General features: G+C 38.4%; 1 protein-coding gene across 1 annotated transcript in view; it reads right to left on the bottom strand.

Moving 5' to 3' along the window:
• The window catches only part of USH2A (usherin), a 983289-nt gene that overhangs the window by 719398 nt on the left and 236948 nt on the right, over nucleotides 1–26943 (bottom strand). The window contains exons 14-15 of the mRNA XM_060396021.1: nucleotides 25084–25725; nucleotides 10058–10241 (exon numbers count right to left, since the gene is read on the bottom strand). Coding sequence (XP_060252004.1) covers nucleotides 10058–10241; nucleotides 25084–25725 — 826 coding nt within the window. The remainder of the gene's footprint in view (nucleotides 1–10057; nucleotides 10242–25083; nucleotides 25726–26943) is intronic.

The raw sequence follows: 26943 nt of genomic DNA on the forward strand, positions 1-26943 counted from the left end.
GAAAAGATGGACTGGAGTAAGCCAGGCAAACAGGGAGGGGAGAAAATAGAGACAAGACACAGCAGGAGAGTGTATGAAATTTTAAATAATTCAAAAATTTGTTACTTAAATTCTGAATAGGAAGGTGGTGACATAATGCTGGAAAGTGAAAAGAGGTAAGATAATGCCAGATTAGGTGCAACGCTGACAGTGGGAAGGGGCAGGATAAATTTGAGAAATGTTTAGTACATAAAATCAGTAGGATGGGGTGGACAAATTGAAAGGAGAAGGGAAGAAGGGCCTAGAGTTATTCCTAGCTTTCTAATTTGTTGAAATGGTGGATGATGTAGTCATCATTTAATATACAGAACAAAGGAGGAAGAGACATTCAATTGCTGAGGGATTTTAGACAAGCATTATTAATGATTATTAAAGAATAGAAGAGAAAGAAGCTTCAAGATGAATTGGGGAAACTGGACAAAGAGTTTTCTTCCATCTTTTCCTAACACAAAGACTACCAACCAGCAAGTGTTCGATAACCATTGTTGAATAAAAGAATGAATAAGGCACTAGAAAACTTTAGACATAGGACACCCCATAAATCTGAATGTGACATGTAGCTTTAATAACAATTTAACTCTTTTGAGCCTTTCTGATTGGCATAGCTTTCACTCTGCTGGCCTCTCCACAAGGAAGGGGCCACTCTTTTTTAAGGGCTGGCCCTTAAAAAAGTAGAAACTCTGACTCCCTAAGGCCAGAAGAGTTCTCTGCTGGCTTCTTTTGTGCAGGACCCCACAAGTGCCCTCGAGAGGAGTTTGGTTTTCCCCCGGGTAAGATTTTATTCAATCTCTGCAGTGGATGTGTGGTCTGAGGTTCTTAGTTTTCCTTTCTTCACAGCCTACTAGTAATATCAGATTCTCCTAGAAATGACAGCCAGAATTATAAGAGGGGATCGGGGCTAGGAAATCCTCTGTGTGTGAGCCAAAAGCCGTACTCACATGACTTATCAGAGAGGAAGTGAGTGGTATTGCCTCATCAAGAAGCAGGAGGTCAACAGTGTTCAGTCCACCCTCCCTAGTGAAGCCTTCCTACAAATAAAGGGGTTCATAAGAGCTGGACTTGGGCAGTGACTCCCTTGCATCCAGACAACAGTACCAACTGAGTCCAGGGTGAGGACATTCTTGTCATCCAGAGAAGAGCTTGCTATGGTGCCTGGCAGTTCCAGCTTATCACAGGGAACGCAGACCGCATCTGACGCACTGGTCACCAACGCCAGACATATCAAAGAAAAAGAAATCCCAGAAGACTCACTGTAATAACAGTGTTCACACATTTACGTCTAGAAGCTCTAGTCGTCCTTTCCTTAACTTCCTCATTATATTAATATGATAACTTTCAAGTCTCAATATAGATTAAAATTCTTAAAGCACTCTTAAGGAGAAGCAAGCACGCTACTTCTGTGACCCCAGAGGCAGAAATAAGACCAGGTGAGAAAATCACAGGAATGAAATTTTTGCTTAATATGAAGAATAAGATTTCTACCCTTCTCAGATTAGAGTTGTTTGAAATAAACAAGAGCTGTGTCATGAGACAATAAACTCTTTTGAGTCCCATGTTTTCAGCAGAAGCTGAATGACAGGTTAATCTTAAAGGTGACTTGTGTAGAGAAATATATAGGGTATTGTCTAACCAAAGTTACTTTTAAGCTTCTTTTAATCATCATAGAGATGATTCTATGAGACTTGGCGAGATTAAGTAACTTGCTCAGGGTGACAGTGACTCTGGTTATAGAGTCAGAAATTTTTATCTAAGAGAACTATACTAAATATTTTAAGCTTTGTGGCCAAATGACCTCTGGTGTAACCCAGTTCTGCTTTACTTGTGTGAAAGCAGTCATAGAGAGTATGTGAAGGTTGAATATTACTGTGTTCCAATACAATTTTATTTCCATAAACAGGTGACAGGCCAGATCTAGTCCACAGGCTACAGTTTTCTATCTCTGGTATAGTGGATTGAATGATGACCCCCAAAAAGTCAAAAGTCCTAATATCCAGAACTTGTGGCTATGATAGCTTACTTGGCACAAGGAACTTGGCAGATTTGAGATGAAGAGATGACCCTGGATTATCAGAAGATGTCTAACATAATCACAAGAAGGAAGGAACAAATTCGAGCATCAGAGAAAGGATGTAAGAACCTAAGTGGAGACCAGAGGAGACAGAGTGGTGAAGAATGGAGCCAGGAGCTAAGGAATGTGGGCGGTGTCTTCCTTGGAAAAGCAAGGAAGTGGATCTTTTCCTGTTGTCCAAAATAAACATAGGCTTGTTGATACCTTGATTTTGGCCCAGTGAAACTAACTTGGAACTCCTGATTTCCATAACTGGAATATAATAAATTCATATTGTTTTTCACCACTACATTTGTGGTAAATAATTATCATAACAGTAATAGGAAAGGAGCCTGGGTAGGGGTAGCCTGGAGGGAGAAATGGCAATCCACTCCAGTATTCTTGCCTGGGAAATCCCATGGACAGAGGAGACTGCAAGCCCATAGGGTCGCAAAGAGTCAGGCACAACACAGAACACAAAATAGGATATGAATATACCTAGTCTAGTAGAATCTGAGTGAACTCCAGGAGTTGGAGATGGACAGGGAGGCCTGGTGTGCTGCGATTCACGGGGTCGCAGAGAGTCGGACACAACTGAGCAACTGAACTGAGTCTAGTAGAAGAGCTATAACCGGAACCTAAATATCTCGTTGCCCATTACTGAACTTTTCCTATAATATCACATTGAATGAATGCTACTGATTTATAAAAACTGACATCTCTTAGGGAGCCATACAGAATCTGCATTAAAGGAGAATACGTCATTTATTGGTTATGGTAGATTGCAAAAATGATCACAATTCTTCACCTCTCCTTTTATGCCAGTCTTTTGCAACTAACTGTGCGATTCCTTCCATCAAATAGTAGAACCTAAAAAGAGTAGAGTTTATTTCTCTTCTCCTAAATATGTGTTGGCCTGTGACTTGCTTTGACTCATAGACTAAGGCAAAAGTAACTTTGCGGCAGTTCCAAGAAGAGGTATCAAGTGTCCCATCACCATTCTGGTTTTTTCCTGGGAATTCATCCACCAGTTTGTGAGTGAGCCCTGGCTAGATGGCTGGATGCTTACAGGCATGTGATCCTTTTACCCTGTCACTCTAGATAACAGCTGGCTGTCCAACAAAGAGTCACTGAGGACCATGAATCTGGGAGGCACGTTTCCCAACATTCCAGTAAGATACCCTGAAAGGAAATAACTGAACAAGAGAGCGATCTGCTTCCCTTTGAAGTCATTGATCTTGTTCTCAAAGAAAAGACCAATTAAGATGCCCTGGAAATATACATGTGATAAGAAGACTAGACCAAATCTATGACTTACTGTTGAAATGGAGAACTTGTGTAGCAAAACCAAAAGTAATCTGGTCACAGAAGAATTTTACTTCGTGTTTTAGAAGCCTAACCCTTTTGATTCCCTGGCCACTCTAGAGCTCAGTTCTCTCCCATCTGAGAGGAATCACAGTTCATTGCGTTTGGTTGGTCAGTAAGAGACAAAGTAGCAACACTTCTAGTTCTTTACATTTAAAAATAAAAAAAAGATAACATACAAAGACAAAAGAAGTTATTAGGGAAGAAACCTGTGGGGGACTGTGAGGTGTGGATGAAAATGGTGATGCCCAGAGGAACTGGAGTCATCTTGTGGGCTCTAGGAAAGAGGACCTGTAGTCACAGGTCAACTTGATGATGGGGCCAGGAGTGCACTGCGTCACATACGGGTCTCAACTACCCACTGAGACAAACTGAACGTGGCCCTTTCTTGTTTCACTTTTGGTTTAGAAACATATGATATACTTTTTCATTTTGCTTTATTGATTTTTCATTGGGCAGGTTTCTTTGCTTCATTGTTTTCAATACTGATTAAATCATGTTTTCTTTATGTGTCAAAGGTAAATGGAGTGATTTTTGCACTTGGATCAGCTTTCTAAAATACATGCCCCCTTTTTGTGATAGGGAACTTCTGAAGAATGAACTACTTGGATGAAGACAGGCAAATGATTTTCCAGCCTGTTACTGTGTGTTTGGTGCATTGGTGTCATTGTTGCTGAAGTTTAGGTTAAGGGCCTATTTTATTTATTTTTGCCCTTGGGAGTATTAAAAAAATTGTACAAAATAAGCCAAGAGAAAAATATAGCAAACATAGTCATGCACAACAAAGAGCAGAGTAGGGTAAGATAACAGTATATGTGCGGATTTCATGGAGGGGCTAAATAAACACATGGAAAAAGGCAGATGAGAAAGTCAATTTATTTTCAAAATCAATGAAGAGATACAGTGATACTTGTATCTTCTCCTTAACAATAAAATACTTATAATCTTTGTAGACTTTTGGAAATTCATGAAAAAAACTTATACTTTTAAGTACCTAATACAGTGCCTGACTCAAAGTACATTCAAATTAGATGATTATTTTTAAAAAACTTTAACATCAGGTCACAATAGTTATTCCTCTGTTCTGTGTGTCTGTATATATTTAGACAATGAGTGTTCCCCTCAGGAAACAAAAATTCCTAATACTAGATGGAACCCCATATGTTTTAGACATCTTCGTACACATTTTCAAAATAGTCAGTGTTACTTTGTATACACACACACACACACACACACATACACACACACACAAGAACAACCAGAAGTCAACAAAGAGATTTCAATATCATTCAGGAAAAGAATGGAAAACATAAAAATAATAAAATCCATTTTTTTTCTTCTCAGTGATGAGCAAAAGTATAAACTCAAGCGATTCTCACAGTCATATTTTGAAACATCTTTCTCTATGACCTTCTGTGCTAGAGGATTTCTTCTTTAACAGTCATCAATGTTAAAATGAAACATGACAGTAGAATTCAACAGTGGAATAGAAGGGTCAACTCTAGACAGGGGCATTCTATGTGACTGATTTAACAAGGGACCAATCCTGCTGATTTCCTTGGGCCCTGTGTGGTCAAGGGAGGCTTTATTCTTTCCGTTTATTTCAGAGAAACTACATTATCCACAGTGGCTTTTACTTTTAATAGTTCTTTCCAGCAGCAGCCAATGCTCAATATCAGAATCAACCCTGCCTAATCTGAGAGCATCCTGAGCCCCATTCACACATGGGTACTGTGGACTTGAACAGTTTTTTTAAGATTTATATCCCTTTCACTAAGATGATAATTGCATGAGACTTTAAAAAAAAAATTGGTGGAGGTGATTCAGTTCGGTTCAGTCACTCAATCGTGTCCGACTCTTTTCGACCCCATGAATCACAGCACGCCAGGCCTCCCTGTCCATCACCAACTCCCAGAATTCACTCAGACTCACGTCCATCGAGTCAGTGATGCCATCCAGCCATCTCATCCTCTGTCATCCCCTTCTCCTCCTGCCCCCAATCCCTCCCAGCATCAGAGTCTTTTCCAATGAGTCAACTCTTCACATGAGGTTGCCAAAGTACTGGAGTTTCAGCTTTAGCATCATTCCTTCCAAAGAAATACCAGGGTTGATCTCCTTCAGAATGGACTGGTTGGATCTCCTTGCAGTCCAAGGGAACTCTCAGGAGTCTTCTCCAACACCACAGTTCAAAAGCATCGATTCTTCAGTGCTCAACCTTCTTCAAAGTCCAACTCTCACATCCATACATGATCACAGGAAAAACCATAGCCTTGACTAGACGGACCTTAGTCGGCAAAGTAATGTCTCTGCTTTTGAATATGCTATCTAGGTTGGTCATAACTTTTCTTCCAAGGAGTAAGCATCTTTTAATTTCATGGCTGCAATCACCATCTGCAGTGATTTTGGAGCCCAGAAAAATAAAGTCTGACACTGTTTCCACTGTTTCCCCATGATTAGAGTAATACAAATGAGAATTTTCTTGGTGTTGGATACATTAGGAATGCCATAGATGAAGGGCATTTATTTAAAATTCAGAGAGACAACTGGCCATAGGCCTAGAAACCATTGTAAAGACCTGGAGAGATGATAACATATTTGAGAGTCACATACATGTATGCAATGATTGAAATCATAGATGTTGATATGTAAGTTGAAGGGTCAGATTAAAGAGGACTAGTTAGAAACAGTGGAGAAGGAAATGGCAACCCACTCCAGTGTTCTTGCCTGGAGAATCCCAGGGACGGGGGAGCCTGGTAGGCTGCCGTCTATGGGGTCGCACAGAGTCGGACACGACTGAAGTGACAGCAGCAGCAGCAGCAGTTAGAAACAGAAATATAAAACAATTCAGAGAAACAGAATCTTGGGAGCCAAAGGAAAAGATTATTTTTTAAAAAAGGAGAAGAAATACTATTGGCTCATTGGAAAATCATGAGTCATAAGAAGCAATTATAAATTAATTTTCTTTCATCTTTAATTGATCCTTTAAATATATTGCATGAGGCTAATTCCCTTGTCACCATCTGAAGATGAAGTGAGTCAACTGTACAGCTTTTCTGATCTTCCTTAGGTAATAGAAAGCCCTACAGTTATTTTAAGTTGCAAACTATGGGTTCAACAATAGTAACCATACTGGAAGCATCAGACATCGTGATTTCAGAAAATACTACAAAGTTAGCATAATCAAAATGGTATGGCCCTGGCATTAAAAGCTGACACATAGACTAATGGAATAGAATGACAACCCAGAAACAAATCCACGCATATCAGTCAACTGATTTTGGCAAAACTGAATATTCACAGGTAGAAGAATGAAATTGGACCCTTAAAATGACCATATATAAAAATCAATTCAAAGTGGGTTAAAAACTTAAAGATAATATCAGAAACTAAAACTACTAGATGAAAACAGGGGGGAAGCTTCTTAACACGGGTCTGGGCAATAATTTTATGGCTTTTATGACACTAATGCTTGGGCAAAAAAGCAACAAGAGATGAACCAGAAATCTTTTACACAGCAAATGAAATTACCAACAGAGTGAAAAGACAACCTACAGAATATGAGAAAATATTTGTGAACCATCTATCTGATAAGGGGTTAATATTAAAAAATTTATAAGAAACTCATGCAACTCAATAGGGAAAAAAATCCTCTAATTTTCAAAAAATGAGCAAAGGATATTTATAGATATTTCTCCAAAGAAGACATGAGGTGGCCAACAGATACATTAAAAGCTGCTTAACACCACTGATCACCAGGGAAATGCAAATCAAAACCACGATGAAATATCACTTCACATTCCTTAGAACAGCTATTATCAAAAACACAAAAGCTAGGTTTCGGTGAGGATGTGGAGAAAAGGCAACTCCTCATGCTGTTGGAGGGAATGTAACTTGGTATAGCCACTATGAAAAACAGTATGAAAGGTCCTTAGAAAACTAAAAATAGGACTATCCTATTATTCTAGCAATCTCAGTTCTGGGAGTATATCCAAAGGAAATAAAATCAAGATCTTGAAGAGAGAGCTGCACCTCCAAGTTCACTTCAGCATTATTCACAATAGCCAAGATAGGGAAACAACCTAAGTGTCCACCAGTGAATGAATGGATAAAGAAGATATTGGGTATGTGTATGTATATGTGTTTGTGTGTACTTCCTCACTTCACTCAATATAAGTCATCTAACATGAAAAGGGACGACAGAGGATGGGATGGTTGGATGGCACCACCGACTCAATGGACATGGGTTTGGGTGAACTCCGGGAGTTGGTGATGGACAGGGAGGCCTGGCATGCTGCGGTTCCTGTGGTCGCAAAGAGTCAGACACAACTGAGCGATTGAACTGAACTGACTATGTAAAAATATACAATTGCATTTATACAAACTTGTCATGTCTTTTTGCTTTGAACACACACTTAATCTGAATCTTTTATTCTATGACCATCGTGACAATTATAAAGCCACCCAACAATTTTCAAACGTTGGCTCTATCTCCTAGACTCCAACCTGCAACTATCTCTTTTCTTTTAATGATTTCTGCCTGCTTTCCTAATTTTAACCTCAGCATCTTCTAATAATGTAGTTGTTGTTGTGATGATGATGATGCATTTTATACCTATTTTTCTGGCTCTTTCTATTTCTCACTAATTTAGGTTAACATTTGAAGCCAGCTTTCAACCCAGGGAGTCCAATTCCAGTGTTAGCCAGTCCTACTGAAGAGTGGCAGGTGATAGAGCACTATCTCGGTCCTGGATAAGACTGGGGTGGGGAGTGGGCTGGGTAGATAAATGAGCAGGAAGTAGAATGGAGTAAAGTCAGACCGAATTTTAAAACATTGAAGGGCATAAGAAGTGGTATCACAAATGGAATGAGATTGCACTTAAAGAAAGTTATGTGAAAAAGCCAGGATAATTATACATCTCTTGGTCATTAAGTAGTGGTTTAATGACAACACTAGCAGGAATAACAGGGAGCTCAGTAGACGGAAAATAGGTAAGAGACTGGCACAAAATGTCACAGACAGGCATGAGTAGTCCAAGGACAACAGCTGACAGTGAAGATATTTTTCTCTTGGTAATAAAGTGCTGTCAGAAGGACTATGGAAAAGATGGGAATTCTAAAGACAGAGGTGGCCAGGGGTGAAATGAACTGACCCCAGAGTTCCAACTGGAGAATTTGTGAGATGGTCATTCAACAAAAATAATGTAGAGGGGTAATAGGTGTAATCACTGGCCCTGATTTTACTACCAAGAGCATAGTTAGACTTTTTATTTAGCATTTATTGTACCATGCATTTATACACTCATTCAGAGAGATTTAGTATTTGTAGAGAAGGGTAGTAATGCTCTCAGACTAACCAAGATGATATTCCAATGGTAACAAGTTGAACAGCATGTATTGAAACACAAGATATGTAATAAGAACTTAAAAGTTTTTTAATAAGTATCTTATGGAGTATATCAATGTTTTTTAATTAAATTGAATTTTAGTAGAAAGACAAATAAAATCGTTTGAATCATTTTTAATAATTTACCCCATCACCCTGTCCACAGTCTAATTGAGGTGTTAATGAGGAGTATAACAGTCAAAAGGCAGGTGGTAAGGGGACAATAAGGTAAAAAAATAATCTCCAATCCTTGAATAATTAGCATTCATATTTTTAAACACACACATATTGAGAAATAGATTTGACTGGTATATGCAAACACAACATTAGTTTCTTGGGGATAGGAATGTCAGAGAATTCATGGATATAGTCCCAATAGTGGACAAATTTATAATTTGATCAGACCCAAAAACACAGACATGGAACTGGCATTCCAGCACACTTTCAAAAATACAGCAATGAAAACATTTGCACGAAAGCAAATGCTCACAGATATATAGGAAGTAAGAGGTAGAACATTAAAGACAGTATAACTTTGAAAAGTGGCTAATTTACTTTCACAAGTTACTTTACACACTAGAAAAAAATCTTATCACTGAATTCAAAGATGTTTCTCATCTGCTAGTCTTTAAATCTAAATTAAAAAGGCAAAAGGAACATAAAAGAATGCTGTAATAAATTCAGGGTCCATGTAGAACAAAGTGTACACACACATGCTACCTATCCTAGCTTGTGTGTGTGTGTGTGTGTGTGCACGTGCGTGCATGTGTATTTTGTGCTATGGATATTTCTTTACCTTCCTTCACATCCAAATTTTTAGTTCTTTGCAAAAAAAGTATTTTATCTTATTAAATATCCCCAAGCCCTAACACTGGGCACATTTATCAATGTATAACAACCTATACACTCAATCTCTAGGAAATCTGGAAAGATAACTCTGCATGTTCAGTTGCTCACTTCTGTCTGACTCTTTGCCATCTCATGGACTGTATGTAGGCCACCAGGCTCCTCTATCCATGGAATCTTCAGGCAAGAATACTGGAGTGGAAAGCCATTCCCTTCATCAGGGCATCTTCCCAACCCAGGAATGAAGAATAGATTAGCAAACTAAGGAGGATAGAAAATATTGCTTCTTACAAAATATATGGCCAAATAATTTCTGTTAGTAATTGCAAATACAATTTAGCAAAAATATCTGATTATTAATTCTTATAAGTACTTACCTCCCAGTTAGAGAATCAAATCCAAAGTAAAGATCTTTACAATAGTCACAACTTTGTCCGGCAATGGAAGCATCTTGACAAACACATTGACCAGTCAAGCTATTACAGATGTGATTAACTGCACCAGTGGTGTGGCATGAACATGGCAGGCAGCCAGTGGCATTGCCTGGAGAAATATAAAAGCCTGGAAATAAAGAAATGAAAGTTTTTATTATACTTTCTATCCAGTTTTTCTTAAAAAATAATGTTTTGATTACACTGAAAAACTGAACACTCTACCACAACACTGTCTAATTTTCTGTACTGCTGCTGCTGCTGCTAAGTTGCTTCAGTCGTGTCTGACTCTGTGCGACCTCATAGATGGCAGCCCACCAGGTTCCCCCGTCCCTGGGATTATCCAGGCAAGAACACTGGAATGGGTTGCCATTTCCTTCTCCAATGCATGAAAGTGAAAAGTGAAAGTGAAGTCACTCAGTCATGTCCGACTCTTCGCGACCCCATGGACTGCAGCCCACCAGGCTCCTCCATTCATGGGATTTTCCAGGCAAGAGTACTGGAGTGGGGTGCCATCGCCTTCTCCAATTTCCTGCACAAATGTGATTATAGCTGTTCGTTGCTGCTGCTGCTGCTGCTGCTAATTCACTTCAGTTGTGTCCGACTCTGTGCGACCCCATAGATGGCAGCCCATTAGGCTCCTCTGTCCCTGGGATTCCCCAGGCAAGAATACTAAAGTGGGTTGCCATTTCCTTCTCCAATGCATGAAAGTGAAAAGTGAAAGTAAAAGTGAAGTCATGCTCAACTCTTAATGACCCCATGGACTACAGCCTACTAGGCTCCTCCATCCATGGGATTTTCCAGGCAAGAGTACTGGAGTGAGTTGCCATTGCCTTCTCCATAGCTGTTCTTTACCAGTATGTCAATTATGACCAAAGAAAGGCTGAGTAAATAATTGACGTTGTACTTGGGTGTATTCTTGGCACCTACAATTCATAATCTTTCCACTAAAGACTGGTCCCTCCTCTGATCATCTCCATTTCAGCAAATAGTACCACCATCTATTATTTACTTGCTTCAGCTAGAACCCTGAGACATCTTTGGTAGGATAACCAGATCAAACACAGGATACTCAGCTAAATTTTAATTTCTAATAAACAACAATCATTTTAATATAAATATGTCCCATGTGGTATCTCCTTATATTCAAAAACACTATCTTAAATTCAAATTTATCTGAGGATCCTGCATCTTAGGCCTTCCCTGATAGCTCAGTTGGTAAAGAATCCGCCTGCAACACAGGAGACCCTGGTTTGATTCATGGGTCAGGAAGATCCTCTGAAGAAGGGAAAGGCTACCCACTCCAGTATTATGGCCTGGAGAATTCCATGGACTCTGTGTATGGTCCACGGAGTTGCAAAGAGTTGGACATGACTGAGCAACTTTCACATTCACTTTCCTGCTTTTTGCCAAAACTGGCAACCCTTGAGTCTTTCACTCCTCTCTGCCCCTACACCTAGCTAATAACTAAGTCCTAGGAATACTGTCTTTTAAGAATTGTAGGACTTCTATTCTCCACCCCCACCCCCACCTCCCTAGTTAAAGTCACTACCTACTTTTTTATTGTTAAGAGTATGTACCAGAAAAAGACTTTGATGTTCGGAAAGACTGAAGGCAAAAGGAGAAGTGGGTGGCAAAGGATGACATGAGCATCACTGACTCAATGGACACGAATCTGAGCACACTTTGGGAGATGGTGAAGGATAGGGGAACCTGGCATGCTGCAGTCGATGGGGTTGCAAAGAGTCAGATACAGCTTAGTGACTGAACACCACCCGAGGCTATGCTAAAACTTTATATTAATTATCGAATTTAGTTCTCAGAGCAATGCTCATAATTCGGCATTATGTCCATTATATAAATTAGAAAATTGAAGGTTAGAAAGATTAACAAGCTTTCCTAAACCGATAGAGTTGACAAATAGCAGATTCAAACCCCGGCACATCAACTGCAGAGACTCTCACCTACTAGCACCACTCCTCTCCTCTCCTGTTCTTCATAGTGAAGCTGGAACCATCTTTTTCAGAGTGCAGATTGAAGATCTCATTCTCCTATTTAAAATTATGTGATAATTTCCTATTCCCTTAAGGAAAATGAAGAAATCCCTAGCACAGCCTCCAGCCATGCAGTCTGGTTCCATCTATCTCCCTAGTTTCAATTCCCTGCCCATCCTGCCTGCCCCAGTCATGCTCTTGGTGCCTGAAAGCCTTTGCATGGGCAGTTCTGTCTGCTGAAATGACTTGGACCCATCTTTTCTGCTTAGCTCACACTATGCATAACAAGTCTCGTGAATTCTTCCAGTAACCTGTTCTAGGTTAGTTTAGATGTGCCTATGTATTTCACAGTGTCCTGTCTATTTCCCATAGAGTGCTGACAAAAAGTATAATTAAACTCATTTCCACAAAATTTTATCCTCTGTGAAGGCAGGAACCTCATATAACTAATTCATCATTATCTCCCCAGCATCCAGTACAGTGCTAGTCACAAAGTAGGCTACTCAAATATTGGAATTCACAAAACTGCACCAAATGATTAGGCAGGCATTGTTCCCCACAAATACTCCATTTTTAAAAAACAGAATTTAGATTAGTTATAAAATCCATATTTTTCTTATAGAAAAAGACAAATATGATTAAAAAATATTTTCAAGTTACTTAAAACTTCTTGGACATAGGAGGAGGAAATTGACAGCTATAATGTTAGGAATACATTGGACATTTGGATGATGGAGCAGGCATATGAGGGAGAAATGGTTCTGGGTGTTGCCTGATGTAAGTGTTTGTGCGGTACCTGTATATGTACATATATATGCACATACACCAAAATATGCTCACAAGTGTGTGCATAACAAAATATTTTATTGAAACAATAAATAAAGTTCTGGCAAATGAAAACAAATTGCACAGTTGTCACAATCACTAACTTAGGTGTATAAAAATATGAGTGATATGAGAGAAAAAGACCATGAGCACAAAGAGAATCACTCTGTGTTATCTATTATTTAGGGAAAAACAGAAAGTAATTGGAACATTGTAAAATTCATTCAAAGCTGTAGTTGAAAACAAGCCATTCTTTCATGTGCATTAACAATTAATTTTTTTCTTCTCCTAGACCCTGCATATTCTCTCTTTAAAGGCTTTAGGAAGAGTAAAATAGGGAAGGAAGAAGCTCAAAATCTGTGCCATTCAATTGGAAAGAAACAAGTCTATTATTTTTAATAGTAACTTACAAGAAGACTATGCTTCTTTGCATACACTGACAGAAAATTGCTGTATATACTCTCCTACCTGATTCATTGTGTAATCAAAATCACAAATATAGAAGGCTTCTATTTTGGACTCAAGACCATTGTAGGTGGATTATATGTATTTTCTTTTCTGAGGTGGCTCAGTGGGTAAAGAATCCACCTGCAATGCAGGAGATGTGGGTTTGATCTCTAGGTCAGGTAGATCCCGTGAAGGAGGGCATGCCAACCCACTTCAGTATTCTTGCCTGGAGAGTGTCATGAACAGAGAGGAACTTGGCGGGCTACAGTCCATAGGGTTGCATAAAGTTGGACACAACTGAAGTGACTGAGCATGCACAAAAGTACTTAAGTCCTTAAGATTCATGATGATGGCATCATGCAGGTCCTAATAGCTCTCCAATTAGGATAAATGATCCATTAAAACAGATAGTTAGGAATAGAGTCAATTTAGACTTATTGCAATACATCCAAGCCACAGAGAATTCTAGAAAAATTAGGAATGATTTTTACAAGAAATGATTTGTTAGATGAATCTGTATAGAGCATCAGGGTAGATTTTGGTGCAGAAGATTGGGTTGCCCAAGTTTTACAGAATAAAGCACACAGAAAAAGCAGAGGTATAAGCAGAGAAGGACAAGACAGATATTAAAGAGCCCAGGGAGACTGCAAACTGGACAGCAGGGCTTCAAGGAAAAGCCTGTGTTGGAATTTGTCTTGGGGTTAATTCTCTTCCTCCTCTCAACAGCATGATTATAAAGGTTAATCCCATCAGTATTTTAGTTGTCCTATTTTTAAACAGTTCTAATTAGGATGACTCAGGTATCTTCATGCTCAATGCTTACTTCTTGCCTTACCTAAATGTGCCTAATTCAGGACCATTACTGCTACTTTTATGACTCCTAACTATAGAAAACATTCTCCCTTCCCTCCTCCTTAAACTTCAACTCTGGACTGCAGCTTAAAGATAACTGACCTTAATTTCTTTCTTTTTTTTTTTTAACTCCATACATTCCTGATCTCCCTCCATTAGCTCTTCTTCATGTTCCCCATCTGCATGTCTGCATCCTTTTAACTGATCTTTTAGAAATTTCTTTCCACAGGTGATTTTGTAACACATTCTAAAACATAGTCATTAGGACGAACGTATTAACCTTCCATTACTCAGGGCTAAGAGTTCACACATAGAGAGCACACAGGAGCCCACTAAAGTTTCTTCTTTTCCTCCAACTCCTGGTCCTAGATAAGATAAGTCTCAGGTGGGAAACAATGTGTTATACAGCTAAGGCAAAAAGTCGTTTGTATCATAAAAGAGTATTGCTTATCCAGGCTTACAGCATCCTTCGAGTTCAAAGTTATTAGCCAGGCAGTTGGTATGCTATCCTGTAGTGGCTATTTGCACAGCACAGTACCTGTCCTGGGCATAAAAGAAGAGCCCATTTCCTAGCAATGTCCCTCCTGAGGACCATGAACAACTAGGCTTTGCTGAAGTCTGGAAATGGGAGAGAGAAAACAAGTTTAACCTCCAGGTCTTATGCAGAAAAGGAGGGCAGAACTGAAGCTAAGCACTAATTATGAGCCATTTAGAAGATACAATTCTCACCTTAAACCGAGAATGGACACTATATTAAGAAAAGAGTCTAGGGAGGAATGCGTGACTCATCTACCCCAGGCAACAAGACTATTGGAGAAACCATTTTTCAAATCAATCGCTTCAAAATGAAGTGGAGAAGATGATGCTAATTTTCAAATTAAAATAATAACAATTTTCCTCCATTTAGGGGTTTTGTTTGAAAATAATGCTAAAATTATCACAAAAAGAAGGGGGAAAAGTGGAAGCAGTGACATATTTTATCATCTAAGGCTTCAGAATCACTGGGGATGGTGACTGCAGCCATGAAATTAAAAGATGCTTGCTCCCTCAAAGGAAAGCTATGACAAGCCTAGACAGAACATTAAAAAGCAGAGATGTCATTTTGCCAACAAAGGTCTGCATGGGCTACAGTTTTTCCATAGTCATGTATGGATGTAAAAGTTGAACCATAAAGAAAGCTGAGTGCTGTGGAATTGATGCTTTTGAATTGTGTTGTTTGAGAAGACTCTTGAGAGTCCCTTGGATTGCAAGATCAAACCAGTCAATCCTAAAGCAAATCAACTCTGAATATTCATTGGAAGGACAGAGGCTGAAGCTCCAATACTTTGCCTACCTGACGCAAAGAACAAACTCATTGTAAAAGACCTTGATGCTGGCAAAGATTGAAGGCAAAAGAAGAAGGGGACTGCAGAGGATGAGATGGTTGGATAGCATCACTGACTCAATGGACATGAATTTGAGCAAACTCCAGGAGATAGAGAAGGACAAGAGAGGCTGCCTTGCTGCAGTCCATGGGGTCACAAGGAGTCAGACATGACTTAGCAATTGAACAACAAAATGCTAAAATTATTGTTCACAGATTTGACCAAATGTTAACAGATACATTCATAAATATTATTATTAATCTCAAGCTACTATTTCCCTTTACGCATTTGAAAAACTCATTTTCCATTAGATATATATTTAATTGAAGGTGAAGCTCCAATATTCTGGCTACCTGATGTGAAATACGAACTCATTGGGAAAGACCCAGAAGCTGGGAAAGATTGAAGGCAGGAGGAGAAGGGAATGACAAAGGACAAGATGGTTGGATAGCATGGACATGAGTTGGATCAAGCTCCAGGAATTGGTGATGTACAGGGAAGCCTGGCATGCTGCAGTCCATGGAATCACAAAGAGTTGGACACAACTGAGCAACTGAACTGACTGATGTATTTAAATTCGCTGCTCCTACTACTTCTTCCTGGACTATTACCCCTACTTGAATAGTTTGCCAATTTCTATTTTATTTTATTTTATTTATTTTAAAAATTCAGCTCAGGAAACACAGCTAAGATCTTTAGGTCTCCCTTTCCTTCAAGAGTTAATCAGTCCCTTCATTTTACTACTTCTGTATCTTTGCATTTCTAATATCACACTTATCACAAATGTGTTATATTTACATGAATCAGTTTCCCCAACTAAACTGTAATGCTTTAATATGTTTATGGCTGTATATCTTATAGCAGCAGAGGCCCTGGTGTACAGTAATTTATTCAATAGAGGTTAATTGAAAAATGGATATGTGAAATGGACATATGGCTGAAAGGATGAAAGGGAGGATATGTTACTCTCTACAATATCATATGATCTCTTTAATAATGAAAAGAAGATGGTAAACATAAATTTGTAAGTCATGAGAGTGACTGGTTGGAAGAGGTCGGATATCAGGGAAAATAGCAGGAAATGTGTATGAATAAGCATGACAAATTGATCAGTTAAAACTGTAATCCTTATCATGTCAAGGAATGGAACAGAGTTTCAGAAAGAAAATATCACCCCCAAAATATGTCTCCAGTTATTAGAACAGAGTATAATATTATGTCCCAATAAGGGAAATTATCCTATTGGATTTTGTTTCATTAAAAAAAAAAACTGGTTTTCATACGTATGTGAGTATTCATGTCAATATTCATATGTTCATTCTCTAAGAATTAAATCCAGTAACATAAAAGAATATAAAGGCAGTTCTGATTAAGTCTTAGAGATTACAGAGCATAGATATATATGCATATTCATAATCCACAGCACAGCAAAATTTTATTTTCTTTGTTCTCACTTTTCTCAGTCACAATATTTATCACAGGTGTGTTCCAAAGTACCCTGTACCATGGCAATCATCCCAAACACTTCCTCAACTTAGTCCATAAAGTAATCCCAATTCTAGACTCTTCAGTCATCTCTTCATTATCTGATCACCTCCCACAACTCCATCAATTTTCATTTTGTGACTGTTACTCTGATTTAGCAAAAGAAATGAAATACCCTACCTGAAGCAGTAGGAGGAATCATAGACTGACATGAGTTTGAGGGTGGGGAGAGGTTACAAACACTTGTAAGAGTATGTATTTCAACCCACCCTCAAATATTTGTTAAGTGAATGTTTATGACAAATAATGAGCTATTGGGAAAAAGCTTTACTCTTTCAGAGTGCAGAATGTGAGGTCAGATGGACTTGGAACTGTAAACGACTTTTCCACTTAATGAGACCTCATTTCCCCTAACAAAAACAATACTGGTCCTTCCATCATAGAAATAGTGTGTATATTAAATGGGATTTTTTTAGATAACACTCAATTCCAGGGTCTGACAAACGTATATATTCAGCAAATATTATCCATTCCATCACTGCAATTTTTACTAGGCAGTTTTCAATGACAGTGAGGGTTTCCTAAAATTTAAATAATGACCTATTAAAATCCTTTTTCTCCCCAGATGTTGGTAGGATTGTGGTCCATATTTCCTCTGACAATATTCTTTCCTGGTGGTTTATTAAGGAAAAGACTCTTATTCTGTGGTCTTTCTGTGAAAAACATGTTAATCAGGAGAAGCCATCTCACCAAACTCAGGGACATGTGTCATAATCAGATTTCAACTTTGAGGCACTGATTTTTAATGGAGTATCAGCCATCTAATTCCAATTGCATTGGTGGGGTCTTGCATGCATTTCTGGTTTATGAGCTCATTTCTTAACAAATATGATATGCTTCTTAATGAAACAAGATACTTTGCTTTACTTTCTAATGGTCTATTTCAGTTATAAAAGCGAACCCAAAGTAAATACCAGACGGAAGCATGAGGAATTGTCCTATTAACACAAAACGTGTCATGTGAAGCTGTTTTCATTATAAATTAGCCTTTATGTTATTCCAAAGCTGCAGAGTCCTCAATAAACCCTCTCTGCCTCTAGTTCTCAAGGACAAGGGTGGGTCACTGGCTGGGAATGCCTTGACACCGTTCCCTGCTTTTCTCAGCCTGGCCTCTGATTAAGTGCCTGCTGCCGAATATTATGAGGTCATCCAGTGCTGAAAAAACGAACCAGGAAAACATATTCAGCACTCTATTTATGAGAGTGGGTATGTGTGCATTCATATATGTACACACACTCCAAATAATTTTAAATTAAAGCATTTTTAAAATACTTAATGGAGGTTAAGCAGCATTTTTAACCTCTGTTCGAGTTATTGAATGGCATATTAAAACCAATGTGGCTCTAATGTACCTTCTAATGTGCACTGCTGCTTTAACAAATTGCCTATAAATTTTCGTTGAATTAAGCCTATTCCTTGTACATTCCTAGTAAGGTTAGGTTAATAATACATGAGGTTCCATTATATGCACCTTCCTTAATAATGTTTTTTAAGAAAGTAGGACAAGAGTCTATGAGTACTGGTCTAAGATGGTCACTAACACTTACAATCACAGATGGAAAAGGCGGGCTGGATTCTTGGGCTACTGGTTCACCCCTCTACGCCACACTGCTCCCTCCACAACCTGAGGCTCATGTACACACATCAGCGCAGGTGTCTCTTCCATATAATATGATCTAGATTTCTTGATGTCTTTAAAGAAGTAGAGAGAAAGTTTTCTGATCACAGCAGTGCATTTTAATGTGCCCACTGCAGGGCTGACAACTGTGAGGCATCTGTTTATAATGAAGGTACTTCAGGCTCTGGGTTTCTATTTTCAATGTAAATTTCACGGGAAGAGATGATAAAACCCAGAAAGCAAAATTCAGAGTAGTTTCTGAAGCTAGAAGAATATAAAACAGGAAAAAAAAAAAAGAGGTCCACAAACACAGTTTGATTTTTCCATAGGCTAGATGTAACTGTACAAACTATCTTGCATTGTCCAGAAAATGCATTAACTCCTTAAGCTACCATTTTCTTTCCTCCCTTGCAAGGTAGAAAGCCATACTCTCACTATGTGTAGCTAAAGAAGCACTCCCTGGTTTGCAATAATCTCATGCTAATAAGAGCAGAGCATTGAGGTAGTTTTTCAATGAAGTTACTCACTAGTTCAGGAACTATATATGGACCCCCCACTATGGAGGTGTGTTCCAAGGCCGGGTATAGACCACTGAACAATCTGGGGAAAGCAGTGAGATTTGTAGGCTGGAGAGGAATAAACTGTCTTCTGGAAATGAGTTCATGGGCACCACAAATCATAGGGGCCATTAGAGTCCATCAACTCTGCTGTTGCCTTACAATCATGGAAAGCCAGTGCATGGTGGGGTGATGCGATCTGACTAAAGCTTGAAGAGCATCACTTTGGCTGTATGTTGGGGAGTGACTGGAGAAGGATAAAGAGGAGAAACAGGGACTTCAGGCAGCTACTAGGATAGTCCAGGAGGAAAATGACCATGGTGTGAACCCAGATGGATAATTGACTGAGCTAAGAAGTGGTAAAATACTGGATATATACAAAGGTGAAACCAACAAGACTGATTTTGAAAAAAGAGATAAGAGTGTGAGAAAGACCACCAAGGATGGCTATAAGGATTTGATTTGAAAAGATAACAACCCAGAACATACTGTGGTAACATTTTCAGTTAAGCATGGTTGATTGAACCGTTTTCCTTCTAAAGTTCAAAAAGTTTAATAAAAAAGAACAGAAGAGGAAATGGCAGTCAAGGACAGATATCTACAAGTAAAAGCCAAGCACCTAAGGTAGACAGGCCAATAATAAGCTAATTGATGCAAGTTTGTATAACTCGGGGGGTATTTTAGGGGGCTCCAAAATCACTGCAGATGGTGATTGCAGCCATGAAATTAAAAGACACTTACTCCTTGGAAGAAAAGTTATGACCAACCTAGATAGCATATTCAAAAGCAGAAACATTACTTTGCCGACTAAGGTCCGTCTAATCAAGGCTATGGTTTTCCAGTGGTCATGTATGGATGCGAAAGTTGGACTGTGAAGAAAGCTGAGCGCTGAAGAATTGATGCTTTTGAATTGTGGTCTTGAGAGTCCCTTGGACTGCAAGGAGATCCAACCAGTCCATTCTGAAGGAGATCAGCCCCGGGATTTCTTCGGAGGGAATGATGCTGAAGCTGAAACTCCAGTACTTTGGCCACCTCATGCGAAGAGTTGACTCACTGGAAAAGACTCTGATGCTGGGAGGTATTGGAGGCAGGAGGAGAAGGGGACGACCGAGGATGAGATGGCTGGATGGCATCACTGACTCAATGGACGCAAGTCTGAGTAAACTCCAGGAGTTGGTGATGGACAGGGAGGGCTGGCGTGCTGCGATTCATGGGGTTGCAAAGAGTCAGACACGACTGAGCTACTGAACTGAACTAGGGCGTGGGGAGTGGGGGGAAGTAAAATTGAAGGCTTCAGAGAGTTCTGAAGGCAGGTGACTTTCCCCAAACCAAATGTTCTCCCTATAATGTTTCGAGGGAAGACACTGAGTTTTCTCTTTAGAGGTTAAACCAGAGAGGGTTTGTATTCAACAGGTACAGGGATGAAGTGCTACACTGAACATGGGGATGATATGAACTGGTATCTGTGATGGTTAATTTTATGGTCCACTTGGAGAGATTTGATGTCCAGTTGCTCAGTCAAACACTGGTCTAGATGTTTCTATGAAGGTGTTTTATAGATTTTCCCAGACATAAGAACATTAATCTAAAGAAAAAAGGCCCCAATGAACTCCCAGAAAAATTATTTAACAAAAAGCATCTCATCATGAAATTTTCTGAAATGAAGGATATAGAAACAGTAAAACTTCTGGAATGTTAAAAAAAAAAAGAAAAACAAGAAAGAAGCAAGAATCAGGTTGGTACTGCTAGAAGATAATGGTGAAATAAATTTGTTGAGTGAAAATTATTCCATATAACGCTAAATTTTCAAATAGCTCGAAGTATAGAATAGAGATAATTTCAGATATTCAAAATTCTTTAAAAAAAATAAATAAACCACTTTCCTCCCTGTACTCTTACTTAGAAGCTACTGAAGCATTTATTCTACCAAATACACAAATAAACCAAGAAAAAAAAAAAAGAAAACATAGGCTTCAGGACACCAGGTATCCAATATAGGAGACATGTGAAGGAAATCTTCAGCAAGCTGCAAAACTACTAGTATAGAGCTGTGCAACAGGACTACAGGTAGACAGGCTGAAATCAAAACAATAGGTCAGGAGTTCAGATCCTCCCATGGAATGATATATTCAGTGGGGAAAAAACACACAAACACATATACACACACGTACATCTTCTATTGGTTCTGTTTCTCTGGAGAACCCTACATAATACAGATGCTCTTGGTAAAACTCCTGACTATTTCTCTTTTCAATTAAACAAACCACTTACTGAGCGCATGCAATATACAATATATTAATATTATGGCTTCCCTGGTGGCTCGGATGGTAAAGAATCCACCTGCAATGCAGAAGACCTGTGTTTGATCCCGGGGTTGGGAAGATCCCCTGGTGGAGGGTATGGCAACCCACTCCAGTACTCTTGCCTGGCGGGCTACAGTCCATGGGGTCACAAAGAGTCAGACACGACTGAGTGACTAAGCACACACAGGATGATATTATGGCTATGTAAGTTGAATAATATAACCTTTACTCTCAAGATGTTGAACTCAAACAAGGGAAATAAGACAACTGTACAAGTAAATAAAATACAAGGTTACTTTAAATATGATAATGATTTTCATTAATAGTAATGATCCTCATCCTGTATTCTCCTTAAAAGAGAGAACAGCTTGCCATATACCTTTGCAGAAGAGTGTTGTGACATCTCTACTTAGGCAAATAGTTGCTAAGAAACTATTCTCCTAAAAAACAACACTATACCAGATAAATCCCCAAAAGAAAGTGGTCAGGAGACCATGAGGATTGAGCATGATTTCTAATCATTCAATTACATTTTTATCAACATTTACATACAGCTTTTAAAATTAAATAGAATTTAAAGATTCCCAATGTAAAGTGGCATCTTGCTGCTTCATCCTTCTCCCAGAACTTTCCCTGCCTATAATAACCACCTTCAACTCCTATAGTTTCTTCTGACTTTCATTTCTCTGTTTCTGAGTAACATACATATACTGTTACATCTCAACTTCTAACATTTATACTACGGTCTTTCCACTTTAGAAAATGAATATTTAGCTCTTTATACCTCCTCAATAATCCCATTAGTTGCTTAAATCAGTATTCACAGATTATTTTATTATGACTGTATAAATCTATTTCACAGTTATACCCTAAAATATGATTGATTATATTTCTTTTCTTGAAAAATCTGCCTATGCTTAATTTTCTAGGAATCTCTTAGACATGTCTAGGCCCTAAAACTCTCCAATAGAACCTTATCCAAGGAATCTATCAGTTTCTTTTTTCCACTGAATGTATTAGTCCACAAGAGGATCTGAAGCCCTGACCCTCCCGTTGTGATTTGAGTCCATTGATCTCTAGTTCTATTGTATCGCTATATTCTAGGTCAGAATGAAACACTAAATAAACTAACAATGGACAACAAGTCAAAAGCATATTACATTTGCTCTATTAACTTTTGCTGGCTTACTTACGAAGAAGGATATATAAATCATGGCTATTTGTGCAGAAATGGATTACACTATTTCCAGAACTGAAGTGTTAACAAATATTTTTTTAAAAAGTCTTAGAATATGAAAAAATGATTGCACATTTGGAAGGATAAATCTGAAGCTGAAAGTCATAATATGCTGCAGCTGTCAGGTAGGTTATCTGCTCAACTCTCAATTATCTTTCTGTTTCCTGGGATACTTACCACCTTGCTCCTACCTGAAGGAGTGATTCCTAGAAGCCAGGCTTATTTTAGGTGATCCTGACACTGGTCACAGTGAACTGCCACAGACATGGCCACCCTAACAAAACTCAGTCAATTAGAATCAATGAGAGTCAATTAGGATCTCCTTCCTGAAACTGTAACTAAGAAGCAGCTAATGTCTCTCTGTATAGCTGGAATTAGAACTGTAAGCAAACTCGGAGGACAGCAGTGACCATACAATCACACAGAGAGGGTAAGAGAAGCAAAAGGTGCCCATCTGCAGACAGACAGAGGGTGGGAATAAATGAATGAATAAGAGCTTTCTAGTTTCTAAGTCTTGACTGCATTTGCTCCATGTCAGGTTTTATGGAACATTCAGTGATAATAAAGCCTCCACTTATGTTGAAGCTAGTTTGAATTTTTTTCTGATATTTTATCTTAAAGGAAATTAACTATTTATCAATTCTTTTCTGTCTCTTTGGGTTTACTTGTCACACTGACCAATGTCAAGGGAAAGGTTTTGTCCAATTCTCCTGAGCTGAATTCCTTAGTCTTATCCTCTCTGGCAGGCAAATCACCCTTTTAAATTTGCATCACCTTCATTTTCACAGGTTCAGATAACTCAGAGTTAATTTTGCTAGACAGGACAATGATTAGTACAGCTGTTAAACAACTGATAAATATTTACACTTATCATAACACCATGATGAACGTACCCTAAAGAAAGTACATTGCTTTAATTAAATCATATAAAGGCAAAGAGAAAGCCATGGATAGGGTTCATTTTTCTTCCAATTGGGAAATCTGGAAAGATGGACACAGTAGGACTAAATAGTAGCCTATTTTATTAACTTAATGTCTTTTAAAAATAATTCTAGAGAGTACTGAGTAGAGTTCCCTGTGCTATAAGATAGGTCCTCATTATTTATCTATTTTATATATAGGAGTGTGCATATGCCAATCCTGATCTCCCAATTTATCCTCCCCCTTACTCACTGGGTAACCATAGGTTTGTTTTCTACCTCTGTGAGAAACGAATCTAAAAAAGAATGGATATATACATTTAACTGATTCACTTTGCTGTACAGGAGAAACTAACACCACACTCTAAACCAACTTTTTTTGTTGTTTAATCACTAAATCGTGTCAGACTCTTTTGCAACCTCATAGACTATACCCTGCCAGGCTCCTTCTTCCATGCGATTTCCCTGGCAAGAATACTAGAGTGGGTTGCACTTCTTTCTCCAAGGGATCTTCCTGATCCAGTGATCAAACCCATGTCTCCTACATTGGCAGGCAGGTTCTTTACCACTGAGCCACCAGAAAAGCCCCCAGAATTTAAATAATAATAATAATAATGTAAATGAAAGTGAAAGCGAAAGTCTCTCAGTCATGTCTGACTCTTTGCGACCTTGTGGACTATCCAGTCGATGGACTTCTCCAGGCAAGAATACTGGAGTGGGTAGCCATTCCCGTCTCCAGGGGATCTTCCCAATCCAGGGATTGAACCCAGGTCTTCCACACTGTAGGCAGATTCTTTACCAGTGAGTCACCGGAGAAAATGTAAATAAAGCCTTAAAAAAATTTTAAGTAATTTTAGATGTTTCTATATGATGCCAGGACATATAGCTCATTCAATAAAAACACTTAGCCTTTATTGAGAAAGTTCATCATCTGAATATCTAGCATTGTGCAGATAATCAACTCAAGTTTCCTTTGTCTGGAATATAAAATATATTCTTGCTATTCTTAGCTTTTATTTAGTTGCTAAAAGGGAATTTAATTCAAGTTGAGAAATGAAATAAAAGTCTCAATTATTAAGTGTCTGAATGTGGCATTTATCTAAATGGTCACTCCAATAAAGAAACACAAATATGCCACATAATCTTTAATAGACCAAATAGTTATATCTCTATTAGATAACGATATAAATGCAACAGTGGTATTGGAGATTATTTTTTTCAAAGTCCTAACTGAGAAGCAAAGAGGAATCACCTGATGCAGAATAAAAAGTAAGTTGTCTTGTACTGAAAATGTAACACATTTCTCTTACCTGGTTGACATTGATTACACCTTCTTCCTTGACGACTAGGCAAACATGGGCACTGGCCACTGAGTGGGTCACAAATGTTCCCCGGTAATGTCCCCAGGGGGTCACACTCACACATCTGGCAGCCTTGAAAACTGCCAACGGTCAGATTGTACCTGTGAGGCTCACACTGATTACAGTGAAGACCTGTTACTCCTAATTTGCAGGGACACTGTCCTGTCGATTTGTCACAGAGCAGAGAGCCATTTATGGTCCCAGTCCTATCGCAGCTACAAGGCAGACAGAGGAAAGAATGGTTTTGCCGCTGGTAGAAGTATCCCTCCACACACTCACTGCAGCGTCTTCCCCCAACATTGGGCTTGCAGACACACTGTCCTGTCCAAGCATCACAGACCGTCCCAGACTGGGACCCTGCCACATCACAGTCACAGGCCTTACAACCGGTGGCATCCAGGCCGTAAAAGTGTTCTCTGCAGGTGTCACACTGAAGTCCTTTGGCTTCCTTTTTGCACTCACACTGCCCAGAAAGAGGATTGCAGAGTCTGTTCACTGAGCCGTGGAGGTTACACTGGCAGGGCTCACATCCATCGTCATTAAAACTTTGGAGAAATTTAAACCCAAAATTGCAGTGATCACATCTGAGACCTAAAGAGAAAAATATGTTTAGAAAGGTGGAGATGTGAAAACAACTCTATTTAAGTTTTCAAGATAGTCGAAGTGCAAACAATGCTGTTACAAACATTTAATACAGACACAATAAAACTTTGAGTGTTTTTTTCACAAGTAATACCAAAGAGGGCTGATAGTATAGTCAAAATATGATGGCAATATTTAAGTGGTACCCACATACCACATTACTTTTTGCAATGTGCTTTGTAAGATTTTATTTATTACTTAATGCAAAGAAAAATTCTTAAAGCAAATGTTGCTTCTGTTACACATAATGGAACTCTTTTCCTATAACAAACATCAGAACTATTATTTTGAAATTATTTAACTATATTAAAACCATCATTTTTATTTTATCTTAAAGTATGTTCATTTAAAAGTCGAGAGTGAAATACATTTTCAAAGCCATACAGAATTATGCATTACTGCATAAGTTATTTTGTTAGAAATCAGAATCCATTCAAAATGATTAATAAATGTTAACCTGATGACTATTTTGTTGAAACAGTACACATCTTACTTCTGAATATCACACATTTAAATAATTAATATAAATAAAAGTTATCCAGAGCAATTTTATTTCAATGCTTTTATACACTCCTATATTTTATCATTTTCAGTTAGTATAAATTATGCTCTCCTTGGCTCATAAAGCAATCACATTACTTGTCATATTGTGTGATTCAGAACTTACCTCTTTAAACACTAAGTAAATTCTGCTGTTTGTATTACCTGTACTTAAGGAGTACATACATACATACATTTCACAAACTGAGAAAAATGTTTTATCACCTATACTTAAATCTGACAACTTTGTTGAGTTTCAAAAAAGAGTACTACAATGCAAAGGAATAAAAAAATACTCGAGTAGTAAATGTTGAGATGCAAAATGCTTTCTTTAGCTAGTTTTCACATATGCATGAATTTAAATAACTGACTATGTGAGGCTGAATCAATTGAAACATTTCAAGCTATAACAACATTAAACAATTAGTCTTAAAATAACAGTTAAAAACAGTCAGGAGCCCATATGCAGAAAAGCATTTCCTAAACCAGACGGAAATGCATAATATATAAGTATATATATGGATAAAAATTCAAGAACTCCAATGGAAGGCAAATTCTTTAACAGTGATGAATGACTCACCTAAGGCATATCATTTAATTTCAATAAGGAAAATAAAAAAGGACCAC

This window comes from Ovis aries, chromosome 12, assembly GCF_016772045.2.
Source record: "Ovis aries strain OAR_USU_Benz2616 breed Rambouillet chromosome 12, ARS-UI_Ramb_v3.0, whole genome shotgun sequence".
Lineage (NCBI taxonomy): Eukaryota > Metazoa > Chordata > Mammalia > Artiodactyla > Bovidae > Ovis > Ovis aries.